Source organism: Taudactylus pleione, unplaced genomic scaffold (genome assembly GCF_031769625.1).
Source record: "Taudactylus pleione unplaced genomic scaffold, aTauple2 ptg000070l, whole genome shotgun sequence".
Lineage (NCBI taxonomy): Eukaryota > Metazoa > Chordata > Amphibia > Anura > Myobatrachidae > Taudactylus > Taudactylus pleione.
Genome location: NW_028284472.1, coordinates 18,661,107 through 18,673,394, shown reverse-complemented (window position 1 = coordinate 18,673,394; position 12,288 = coordinate 18,661,107). Strand labels below are relative to the sequence as shown.

The 12,288-nt window shown below is 44.7% G+C and overlaps 1 protein-coding gene across 3 annotated transcripts in view; it reads right to left on the bottom strand.

Annotated features, from left to right (window-relative positions):
- Positions 1-12,288, bottom strand: part of ITSN2 (intersectin 2) — a 158,040-nt gene that overhangs the window by 60,792 nt on the left and 84,960 nt on the right. For all 3 annotated transcript variants that reach the window (XM_088467287.1, XM_088467285.1, XM_088467286.1), the window contains exons 10-16: positions 9,886-10,023; positions 7,003-7,091; positions 5,498-5,760; positions 4,346-4,495; positions 2,502-2,642; positions 1,027-1,114; positions 576-724 (exon numbers count right to left, since the gene is read on the bottom strand). In XM_088467287.1, coding sequence (XP_088323413.1) covers positions 576-724; positions 1,027-1,114; positions 2,502-2,642; positions 4,346-4,495; positions 5,498-5,760; positions 7,003-7,091; positions 9,886-10,023 — 1,018 coding nt within the window. The remainder of the gene's footprint in view (positions 1-575; positions 725-1,026; positions 1,115-2,501; positions 2,643-4,345; positions 4,496-5,497; positions 5,761-7,002; positions 7,092-9,885; positions 10,024-12,288) is intronic.

Genomic DNA, 12,288 nt, shown 5'->3' with positions numbered 1-12,288 from the left:
GCACTCCGCAGCCACTAGGGGCCGCCAGAAGCCATGAGGAACCAGAGCAGAGCTGTGTGGGGGAAGTTACTGCAATTCAGAGAATTTATTATATTAAAGAGCAAACACATTGTACACAGTTCTTGTCAACTCCTGTTCATGCAAATCAATGAGTAGGCTTTATCCTGACACATGGTACAGTCACAGAACACTGCTTCCTATTCAGCTGAGGGATTGAACAATTATTCAGTGTTAAAGAGCTGGAAAAAAACCTACAGCCAGAATAGAATATTTTACTTCCTTATATGTAATTAGTGTGAGTGGGCCTCTAAGGGTAATGATGTGACCATCAGTTTACAGCACTTTACCAGCATTTATTTTATATTATATACTTTTACCAAATACGATATAACTATATTTCACCTGTTTTATGACCCCGATCAAACTGGACTGTTCAACCCTATTTTTATTACAGCAAATTGTTTGGACATGGGACATCTCTTCTCCACCTCCATGAAGATATCATTATAGTATGCTCTATTTTCCCCCATGTAATATCTATATCGCACCGTCCCACTAACATCTACCTTCCCCACCTTGATCTGGTTGTTGAACGAGTCCATCTCCAACAGCTTTGCGGAAGTCTCTTTCTCCAGGGCGTCCAGCTGCTCCCGCAGCCTCTGGCATAGCCCGTCCTTCTCCATGGTTTTCTTCTGAAGCCCCAGCAGACCGGAGTTGGAGCCATCTGTTGGACAATGCGATCGCACGTTATCTGCAGCACCTCTAGAGCTGGCGCGGTTCTCCGGCAGGCAGACATAACGCAGAGACCACACACTAATGGTAACCCCTGATACTGGAGTGTAGTGATTGCCAATTGCAGAGTGAGAGTGATGGGTGCGCTGCCCTATGGCCTGAGCGGGCTATATTATATGTGCCTCAGTCATCTCAATGGTTCTTAGTGAACGGAAAGACTACATCCCCCCTGTCTGTGTAGCGCTAGAACCACCCAGAGATAGAGGAATGAGCTGGAGAGGAGATAACACTCACCTGAGGAGCTGACCATCTGAATCTGTTTGATCTTCTCGTTTAAAGCTTGTTTCTCCGGGACCAGACTGCTCAGCTTGTTCTGATATTCCTGAAATACAAAAGTGACCACGTGGGATAACAAGATTGAGATGAACGCCCAATTATTCTTATCTGCTACGCTGCACCCCATCTCTTTCTGCACTACGTTCCACCTCCATTATCACATCTGCACCACTGCGTTCTACTCTATAAAAGGAAAAGCCCTCACCCTACTACTGCTCATACAGATGGGTCCACATACATCTAGACGCCTTGGGTGTTAAACAGCCCTTCTAGTCGCGCCATGCCATAGCGTGACTCGGTAGCGCTAAGCGTCTTTTCGGCGTTTCTTTTTACTTACAAATGCGTCTTATGCGCACAGCGATGCGGCTAGAGCAGCACAAGCAGCTACTGCTGATTAAAATGATATGCGGCATACCTGTGTTCTGTGAGCGACTGCGGGTGTATCTGCATGCGAAATGCTGCATGCGCGAGACCCGGCTAGCGATGGGTGCTCCGTCGCTCCGGGTCTCGCACCAAAGGTGGCGAGCTGTTGATGGTGATTGACAGCTCGCCCCGTTTGGTAGGCGGGCAGGGGGGGTGGCTGGCCAAACGGAGGCGTTCCCGAAGGAACGCCTGCCGTTTGTGGGCGGCCCCACTGACATCACCAGTGATGTCAGTGGGAGAGTTTCCGGCTCTATTAGAGCCAGAAGCTCTCTGGGGCTTGCGGCCACGGGACCCTACCACAAGGGTCTCGTCGCAAGCCCGATGGTCGCGATGGTCTTGACCATCGCGACCATCATCCTGGCCGCTCAAAAAGAAACGCCCAGATTCAGAGCGAGCGCTCTTTCAGAGCGTCAGTCTCTGAATCAGGGCCTGATTTCCCAAAACATGCTCTTTATAAAATGGTACCATTATACATCTAGATGTGCCTCATGCCTCGGGGGTGTCATCTCCAGGATGTTATGTAAGGGGTATACTATGTTTAATTGTTCCTGCAGTAGGAAAAAAACTTGTCCATAACCAGTTATTGGGAGATGTAACGTTAAGACGGGTTACGTTTCCATATATACTGATTTAGAGAACTACCAGGCAGTCTGCCCTTACCTGCAGCTGCTACTGAAGTTGTCGGATCGCTATAATTATTTGCCCGTACCTGCAGCTGAAGTTGTTTGATCGCTATAATTATTTGCCCGTACCTGCAGCTGAAGTTGTTTGATCGCTATAATTATATGCCCTTACCTGCAGCTGAAGTTGTTTGATCGCTATAATTATTTGCCCGTACCTGCAGCTGAAGTTGTTTGATCGCTATAATTATATGCCCTTACCTGCAGCTGAAGTTGTTTGATCGCTATAATTATTTGCCCGTACCTGCAGCTGAAGTTGTTTGATCGCTATAATTATTTGCCCGTACCTGCAGCTGAAGTTGTTTGATCGCTATAATTATTTGCCCTTACCTGCAGCTGCTGCTGAAGTTGTCGGATCTCTATAATTCCTAGATCACATTTTTTATCTACAGCTTCCATCTCGTTTTTCTTAATTTTCTTTCGCCCCCGGATATCCTGGACTCTTAGTGTGATTTGCTGATGTTTCTCCTCCTAAAACGGGCAAAAACACCCCTTAGTCACATACAGGTATTGGCCCTATGTGGGGATTTTACACGATTTAGAGCACTGTGCCATGAAACATGCTAAATGACATAAAAAAAATTACACGTGACCTTCCCGCACTAAGATGTATGAAGATGTTTAGCAGTGCTCCTTGGCCCTAAGTTATTTATGTATTTTTCTGAACTGTACGGGTAACTGGTTTCCAGGCTAGATACATTTTGTGGGTTGGGTATTATAGAATCCCAACGCCGGAAGCCCGCTGTTTTGAATCCCGACGCCGGCTGGTAAGTACCCTAACCCTCCCTTGGAGTGCCTAACCCTAACCTCCCCGGGGGGGTGCCTAACCCTAATCTCCCCCTGATAGTGCCTAACCCTAACCCCCCCATCTTTAGCCTAACCCTAACCTCCCGCCTGAGCCTAAGCCGCCCCTGGACACCTAAACCTAACCCTCTGCCCCGTGGCTAAGAGCTACCCGGCCTCGATGTACTTTAGTTCGGGATGCCAGCTGTCAGTATTTCGGAGTCCGCATCTCCAGCTTATCGGGACCCCGGCAGTTGGCATCCTGGGCGTTGGTCAATTGACAGCATCCCACATTTTGTTACATTATGTTTCATCACTAAGAGAAGAACAGATTCTTCCTCTACCTGACAACCATCCCTCACCCTAATTTACCCCTAGACCAGCAAGGCGGGGTAGCCTCCTACAGAATTGGAGAAAAATTAATTAACACTGACCACATAAGTCAGGTGTCCTGGGCATCAGACCACTTCCGGTTAAAGTGTTTAATATGTAAAAACGTGTTCGGATGTAAGCCTTCTTTAAGGTTATGAATACAAACCACGTTCTGGCTGTCAAAATACATAAAGGCTCATTTATCAATGAGTTTTAAAACTTGTTGCGTATAATAAATGGCGCACAAGCCAATCAGCTCTCAACTGTGTTTATTTCAAACAGATGACAGTTGGGAGCCGATTGGCTGCAGCACTATTATCATACGCAACAAAATTTAAAACTTGTTGCATCTGATAAAACTTGTTACTCAATGGGCTCCATAATAGCAGATATTCATCCTGAGGCAGATTGGCAGAATAAATAATCCAAGACAAGGTACTTAGAGAAGCACCAGACATAGGGCTTGATTTAGAGACGGACGGAATGGCGATTTTTACGCACCTCGAGCGTTTGTTTGCCGTTGCACATACGTATAAGCCGCCCTGCGCGTGTGCAGCAATCGCGTTGAGATTACGGACGCATACAGGAGTCCATTGCACAGTGAGTGACAGGTTGCCAGTGTTTGGGGGTGGTAACAAGAATTGGGGGTCAGAAAAACGCAGGCGTGTCTTACGTTTGAATGCCCGTTTCATGGGCGCATATACTTTTTCCACTGAGATGGCAGCATGAGAGCGCTCTGCGTGTCAGGAGAGCTGCAGTGTCTGTGGTTGGTCAGACTTGCCGCACAGCGCAAGATGACTGTTCGTTGTGGTTTGAAGTCACCGATATTTACGCTGGTAAGTGACGTTGTACGCAGATGAGAAGGCAGCAGTGGGCGTCCCTATGCGCGGGTGATCGTTAGCATATTTTCGCAGCTGCAATCGCATTGGCGCTCATCTCTGAATTATGCCCTTAGTCTACAATCTGCTTATTTGAATTGTTTTCTGGGACATGTAAGATGTACATCACAGTATTCCCACCAGCGCTTCCAATTCCAGCTGTAGGCCCTTCTTCTTAGACTTCAGCTTCACAATCTCCTCCTGCTCCCTGTTCCTCTGGTTAAACAGCTCTTGGCGGCGGATCCTCTCCATCTCCTGTTGCCTCTGGCGTTCCAGTTCCTGCTTCGCTGCCTGTGGGAAGAGAAACAGGTCATCATCATTGAATGAGCCCCTTAAAATCAGGTGATCCTCATGTCGAGGGTTGCTTTGCTTTCCCTGACTTTAGCAGGCCATCATGGAACACTCTTATATAAAGTCCTGTGACAGTAGAGCGCAGGGGCCAAATTCTGACATTACAGCAGAAGACTGACTGACTGACGGGGTGAGTACAACAGGCAGGTCTGTGGAAAAAAGGTGTCCCAGTGATGTCTGCAAAGCTCAATAGCTTAGAGAGATAGTAATGCTGCCCACATCATCTTTAATAAAGTTATGTCAGCCAAGATCCAGGCTACAGGATCATGGTTTTATTGATAGGGGGCGCAAAACACTGTCAGAATGACGAATCATGCAGATCACAATCACACAGGAAAGAGGACTAACATAGGCGAGGCTGAACGAAGGAGGCGCTGATTTTAGAGAGAGAGCGAGCCCGGCTCATGAGAGCTTACTTTTTGTACAATTGCCCATGACAAAAATCCATCAGGATTAATTTGTGCCGGCGCCCGGGCTGGTGAGACAAGCAGATACCAGAAGGATGATATCACAACAGAGTCACAATGACTGTGCAGTCTGCAGCGTTAAGCATCTGAACGCCAAGCTCAGCAGTGACTGATGGAAGCTCACAGCACGCCTGAAACTTAAATTGCCGACGCACGCACGTTCTGAGGAAGGGAACCATCTCCAGTCTCCTAGAATATAGGGAATGGGACCCTATTAATGAACTGGCAATCAGTGAGATCAGGAAGGTATAAATGTTCAAGCTCTCTCTTTTTCTTTACTAAGATTCATCGTCATCAGTGAGAAATACGAAAGGGCCTGTGGATTTGCTAAGTAACTGCGAAACTCTGTGCCTCGTGCCTCAGTGATGTCACAGCAACCCAGTGAACCCATAGGCTGAATCTTCAGGATTATTGGTTCCGCCCATAGAAGATATCAGCATTCATTCAGGCTAGTGAATTACAGTGAGATACTAACCTCCCTCCTCTCGATTTCCTTCCTCTTCTCCTCCTCCCTCATCCGCTCCAGCTCGCGTTGTTGCTCCAGGCGCCTCTCCATCTCCAGCTGCTTCTTGCGCTCCTGCTCTTGGCGCTCTCTCTCCCGACGCTCCTGTATTTCCCTCTCCTTCTGGGCCTTCCGCTCCGCCTCCCTCTGCTGCTGCTCCTGCAGGACCTGCCGCCTCTTCTCTAGCTCCATGTTACCCCTCTCCATGTTTTCCTTCCTCCTCTCCTCGAAGGTCACTATAAATCATAAAAGCAGACTAGTATTATAAAGAACAAACCAAAGCAGAAGGGTTTAAAAAAACACAGCTGAACTGTACGGGTGTACACTGTGCCCTTCCCAAATGGCTTCACTACCGAAAGACACGTTCCATGGCGAAATGCGCCAGTATCACCTGCATCAGAACAGATCGATTTCTTACTAAATCATTATTAACTTCTCTGTTACGTACCTACCATTTTTACTCCATAAAGGGGAGATTTATTATTAAAGCACATACAGTGTTGCTAAATCAGTTCCTGCTTCACCTCTCATGGAGGAGTAACAGAGAGCAATAATGATGTATTAAAATCTCAGCCGCCGTGTGTGTGTCTGTGTGTGTGAGATGATCGAGATATATATATATATATATATATATTTATCTCAACACACACACACGAGAGAATAGGTTAATAATTTATGAAAGTATTTACAATGGGAACTATTAAATCACTTAGCACATGTTAGAGTGGCAGATTTATGATCAGCTTAATACATAGCAGGGCAATAAACCATATGTGAAAGGCTCAACTAGTGACACACGGGTAGAAATGACAGATCGCTCCTGATTGGATGTCCGCTGCACTGGACTTGCCCTGTAATTTCTGCCTATGGGACAGATCTGTCCGTACCTCTGATGCCCATAACATAACTGGACATATAGCTTTAAAGAGAGATCAGATATTACAGGATGGAAAATCCTGTCTCCCAATGGCAACATTTATTATACTGACATGTCGTCATCGTTAGAATGAGAGCTGGTTATTCTCTGCCAAATGCAGTGAAGAGAAGAAACTCCTTTTTGGGGGGACTCTTGTGTAAAGTTATTCAAATAAAATGTAAATTTTATTCAAGTAGCAGCAAAAAGCAATATTTAGATTCATACATGATACATTGTTCCTTATACAAATATATTGCAAATATATTGCAGGAAAAACTTTTTCCACTGAATTCTTGAGATGTCTTAAGGCCCCCATACACGGTGCGATATAGCAGGCAGATCGCACCATTCAGTCGGTTCGCCTGCTTTATCGCCCCGTGTATGGGGGCCTTTAGAATAAACAAATCGTGATTTTTACCATAGAGACTGCATACCCTTTGTGTGCCCACAATGACCTAAAGGAAACATGGGGCACATGAGCCAGGCCCGACCAACGTATGAGTGGGCAGCATAAGCAGAAATTCGTCAGTGGTAAAGCCATACAAGCCCCGTATCCGCTCACCTGCTGACTTTTTCTGGGGCGGCTCCTCTTCCTGCATCTTCTGGTAGTTCTGGTAGACCGGCAAAGTTCCATTAATGGGGTCAGTAGACCTGGGAGGAGACGTACCAATTAAATGAAACAACACCAAATGAACAAACTTTAACAAACATCAATAGGCATAATACAATAATACTGCAGAGAAGTGCAACAACTGCAGGGAACCTCATCAGCCAATCACATGCGTGCTCCAGACAGGTAGAGCTCACTTGTGATTAGTAGTTGTGGCCAATTTTGCCCATAACAGCATTCTAATAAAGAAGTCCTAATATTTTCCAAGAGTTTCTTTTTTGTTTACTGAAGGCGGAGGGGACTATCCAATTATGTTAACATGTAAAAGACTACTGGGAATCTTTAAGAAATCCTTAGTCTATGAAACAGTTAATACATATAGGGGGGTATTCAATTACAGGCAAAAAGTCAGAGGTCGGACTTTTCGCCATCATTGCCGTTTTTTTGGGATAAAGTACCAGGGTCGTGCCCGCTTTATCCCAGTATTCAATTAGGATTCGGCGAAAACGAGACCCGGTGGAAAGATACGTATGGAAAAGTCCAGGGAATTTTAGGGAAATCATCCTGGCACCCCCCTAAAGATGTCCAGACATGGAGGGATCACTATGGGTACCCCTGATTTGGGCTGCTGAAGGTAGTCGATTTTTTAATAGCCGCGGCAGGTGCATAAATACGGCTTTAGAAGAAGGGGTGAAGAATAGCACTTAGGGATTTTTTTTGGGAAAAAATAACTTGTTCCATCAAATTTGGGGTACATGAAAATGGGTGCAAGCATATTTTTAAGTCCCTAAACTCATTTTTTTTTAAAATTCGTCAAAAATGCACCTGCCGCATACATGGGTACACCCCCTGAATCAATATTGCTAGTTTAAAACTTTGTTACCCAATATTTTTTTTTCAACCCCAAAATTAAAGTCAATTTTTTGGGGTTTCCTGAGGATTTTTTTTTACATTTTGTTTTGCATTTTTTTTTTACACAGATTACTTGAAGAGGACCCCCCCACCAAGGCTGCAGGCTATTTATTTTAAGCCTGCACCCCTAAACCCAAATTCTGCACTTTTTTTCACCATGTATTACATGGAGAAAAGTTATCTCCGTTTTTTAACAAAGACTTTTCGCACCGGCGAAAAGTCTTTGAAATTGAACACTGGGATAATTGAAATAGGTGAAAATGACTTTTCGCCTCTATTTGAATATGGCCCATAGTCTTCATTCTAACATCCCGCACCTATCAAAAACTTTGCAGTTCCTCTTTCCTGTCTAGGGTGTCGCTCTCTGTTCTGGTGTTTCTAGCACACTCAGCTCATGTAACAAACTGCTGAGATAGGACACCCCAGGCAGGAACTGCAAGGGTTGTGAATCGGTGCAGGGTGCTAGAGTAAAGACTACACGTACATATATAACATCAATACATATTGGGAAAAATAAGTGCCCACGACACTACAAACAAAAACCCACAAATTCTGACAAACTCCAAGCATTGATTAGACAAGAATGGGCGATCGGCAGTCAGCATGTGACCCAGAAGTTGACTGACAGCATGCCAGGGCGAATTGCAGAGGTCTTGAAAAACAGGGGTCAACACTGCAAATATTGTCTCTTTGCAGAAACTTAACGTAAATAAATATATATATATATATATATATAGTTTCTTCAAAGTTTTTTAGGTGTACTTAATGCTAGATGACCCTGGCTAGGGAGTAACACACACACACACGCTATCCTATTAGGTGATACATTTCTTACATGCTACAATGTAACCAGGTATGACGGTGTTTCAGCAAGGATACATACAGCACATAACTGCACATTGTTTTTACAACTCACCACCATAGGGACAACCAAGCTTTACATAAACAGCCAGCTGGGGAATATGTCATACAGACCATAATTTCTTGCCCAGTCTCCCCAACTCTATCTTACTAATAGATATATGATGCTGCGCTACAAACTGGGGACTGGCCTCTGTTTCCTACGATAAGAGGTCGCTCATTTTCTACCTAGAGTGCGTTAGTAAGGGATAAAACCCCTTTACAGTCTTGGTGTGAGAGTACTTACCTTACCTTCCTCATAAACCCAGCACAGCCCATGCTATACAGCGGCGTCCTGCCACCTCCTGATCCATGTATCTCTATTGAGCAGGAGAAATACAGACGGTACTGAGAAGAGAGGGTGCCTTCATCTAATCTGTCCGGAGCTGGGCATCCGTTACCAACGTCTGTTGTGTAGATAAGCTGGAGGCCTGACCTCACACTGTGGCATGACTCAGGCATGTTCTGCATGGCTGGCGTCTATAGCCACACTACACCACAATAGAGAGCAGTGCTAGGGGACCTGAGATATTTGAAGTTCACTTTAGGACTTTCTTACCAGAACTAACTTCTTCCAAGTAATTCTGGGGATAAATAATATCTATCCTCTGACTGCGCCTCCCGTGTGATTGCCCATCTAATGCACTGTGTGTATGGGCACCGTGCAAGATCCGAGCGCGTTAATATTGCTCTCTCAAATTCGGACAATCGGTCCGAGCGAAACTCCTGGATCCATCAGATTTGGTCATGACCGTCCAGGTACGTGTATGGCCAAATCTGACAAAGATCAGGCTGCTGGGACGATTAAAATATTATGAGGATGAGCATCATAAAAAAAAACAAATTAAATCATCAATAAAAACATTTTTCATCATTATTAAATTTCATATATATTTTTACGGTTACGCAACATTATAAAGTATGTGCAATCATGGTAGCAAAACCACGTGTAAACACATTTATACAAAGTAAGCAAGTGTCACCCCCAGCTGCCTGAGCATCTATGCATCGTAGTTCCCTTACCGGACTGAAGGGGGCACTAGTTCAGGAGGGAGAGTCAGCGGGAGGGGCTGCCCGGCTTTTGCCATGTCCGTTAGATGCATGGCCAACACAAACTCATCCGCCTTCAGCTTCCCATCTCGGTCAACGTCAGCAAGAGACCTGAGGACAGAAGAGAAAGCCAATGGGCACTTTAAGAACTACAATCGGATTTCTTTTTTTTTTTGCATGTAATCATCTTTATTTATATAGTGCAGCTCTTTGATGGTTACTCAGATGCCCGATGGTCTGGTGAGGTTTACGCAGTGAATCCGAAACATCTTTGGATGCAGGCATCGGCTCACTGAACCCTGCAATGGGCGTCTCTTTTGACACAAGACGCCTCCTGCGGCATTTTAGCACAGGCGCTGCGAGCGGTGCCTTTACCGAACATCCGTAAATCAGGCCCTTACGAGTGCATTTACGGTGCATTTCTGCACAGCAAGTCTGGAAAGCGGTCAGTCAAACTGCCTATTAAGTTAAGAAATATGTATTGATCTATAAAATCTCCCGTTAATTCACGCATATTACAAAAAATAAACCACAAACACTAATGGTAAAACAGGGAAAAACAAACCCTGTTCTTGCAGTGCCTAACTAGTGTTACTCTACTTTCTATCCATGTGTGGCTGTGTGATTGTACATGGATAGCAAAGTGAGAGTCAGCCATGAGGACAACCATTCAGTATAGTCATAGAAAAGAGCACTGTTCCTCACACCCAGTGTCTTTTTACCCGCACTGGTTGCTGCTGTCAGTATTCCAACAACTAAACCTAGATTATTTGTTACCTCATATTTTTTTACCCTCCAGATGAGCCACCATGGGCACAGGTGGTCGGTTACCCATGTGAAAAGATCCTCAGATTACACGCCTAAAACATAGATTCACGTTGTTTTAATAGTAATCCCATAGTATGTGCTCTCTTCACCTAAGTGCATAAGTGCCCAAGATAACAAAAAAAAAATGCACAAGTCCACAGGCCCTTCTGTAAAAATAAACCAGGTCAAGAAGGCTCTGACAGGAACAAAGGTCTTTAAGGCGTCCCTGTCTCCGCAAAGCCGGTTAAAGTTTAAACATGCCACACAGCAGAACAGCCACCGATCAGATGTCGTGGCGTCTCCGGTAAAATTCCTGGGTTGGAGAAATGTGCTCTCAGGAGCAGGAATCAATGTTGAAACTCTAAATTACACTGGAATCAATGCTAGTCTCTGTTACAGACCACAATCAAATACTGGACAGAAAACGGTAAAGAAAGGCGACCTCTTATTAGCCTATATACAAAAGGTTTCTCCTAATATTGCAGACTCTTAAGGCGCACATCCACTAGCAGACTGTGAAACGGCTGCACGATTACGACATTGTTCAGTCGTTCAGTGTAGGCACAGCAATCATGCCCGAACCTGGGCAATCTGATGTTATCGGCAGATTGACCAGCATGTTCGGGTGATGATTGATGTCGGAAACTAACGGCGGGAGCGCGCAACACTGTTCGTTACCAAAATTAATGTGCACGAATTGTACCCGATTGCACGATTACGATGTCATAATCGTGCAAATCGTTCGATAATGTTGTGTAGTGTATACGCGTCATTACTTTGCTGGCAAAGCAAACCATTTCCAGTAACTCCCCAAGTAAATAGATTACATTAATCAATAAAATGGTGCTTTATCTATTGATTGATTCAGAAACTACAGCTGACTGTCTATTAAAAATCACGTTTTCATATATATATATATATATTTTTTTTTTTAACAATAATTTGATTAAAAATGATCGGCTTGTAAAGAGTAAGCAACCATTAATACAAAACATGATATTCATTTATGAAAACGACATTTATACGCACTGAATGTGAAACACTAAGCGTGCCCCCAGCAGCCCTGGGCTCAGAAACTAACAATCCATGTTGTAGCTTTGAGAGCTGCTCGCCCATTAAGATAAAAGTTAGTTTTATTGTGCATCTCTCTGCAAGAAACAGCAGAGGATTTCCCTAAGCACAGTCTGCTTTCCTTCCTCTGTTTGTAATCAAACTATGCAGCGTACAGGACACTGCCCGTCCACATCCGGTCTTGTGGCTGGGGTCTGTGACTGCTCTCGGTCCTGCTTATCGGTACAGAGAAAGAGAGCAGCACTCAGCATCCCTCTGTCTCGTCTCCACTTATTACACAGCGAATTTCCAGTGACAACTTAGGGGATAATACAAACACAGAAGAGCCAGAGATATTAATGGTTATATTGTATTATATATCCTTGTACTCTTGTTGTGCATTTAGAAAAGACAACTCTAGAGGGAAGGTTATGCAAATGGTGAGAAGGACATAGTCATGTTGGCCATAAACCCTTTGATATCACGGTGGATAATGGGACAATTGTCCCAATGTTGCCT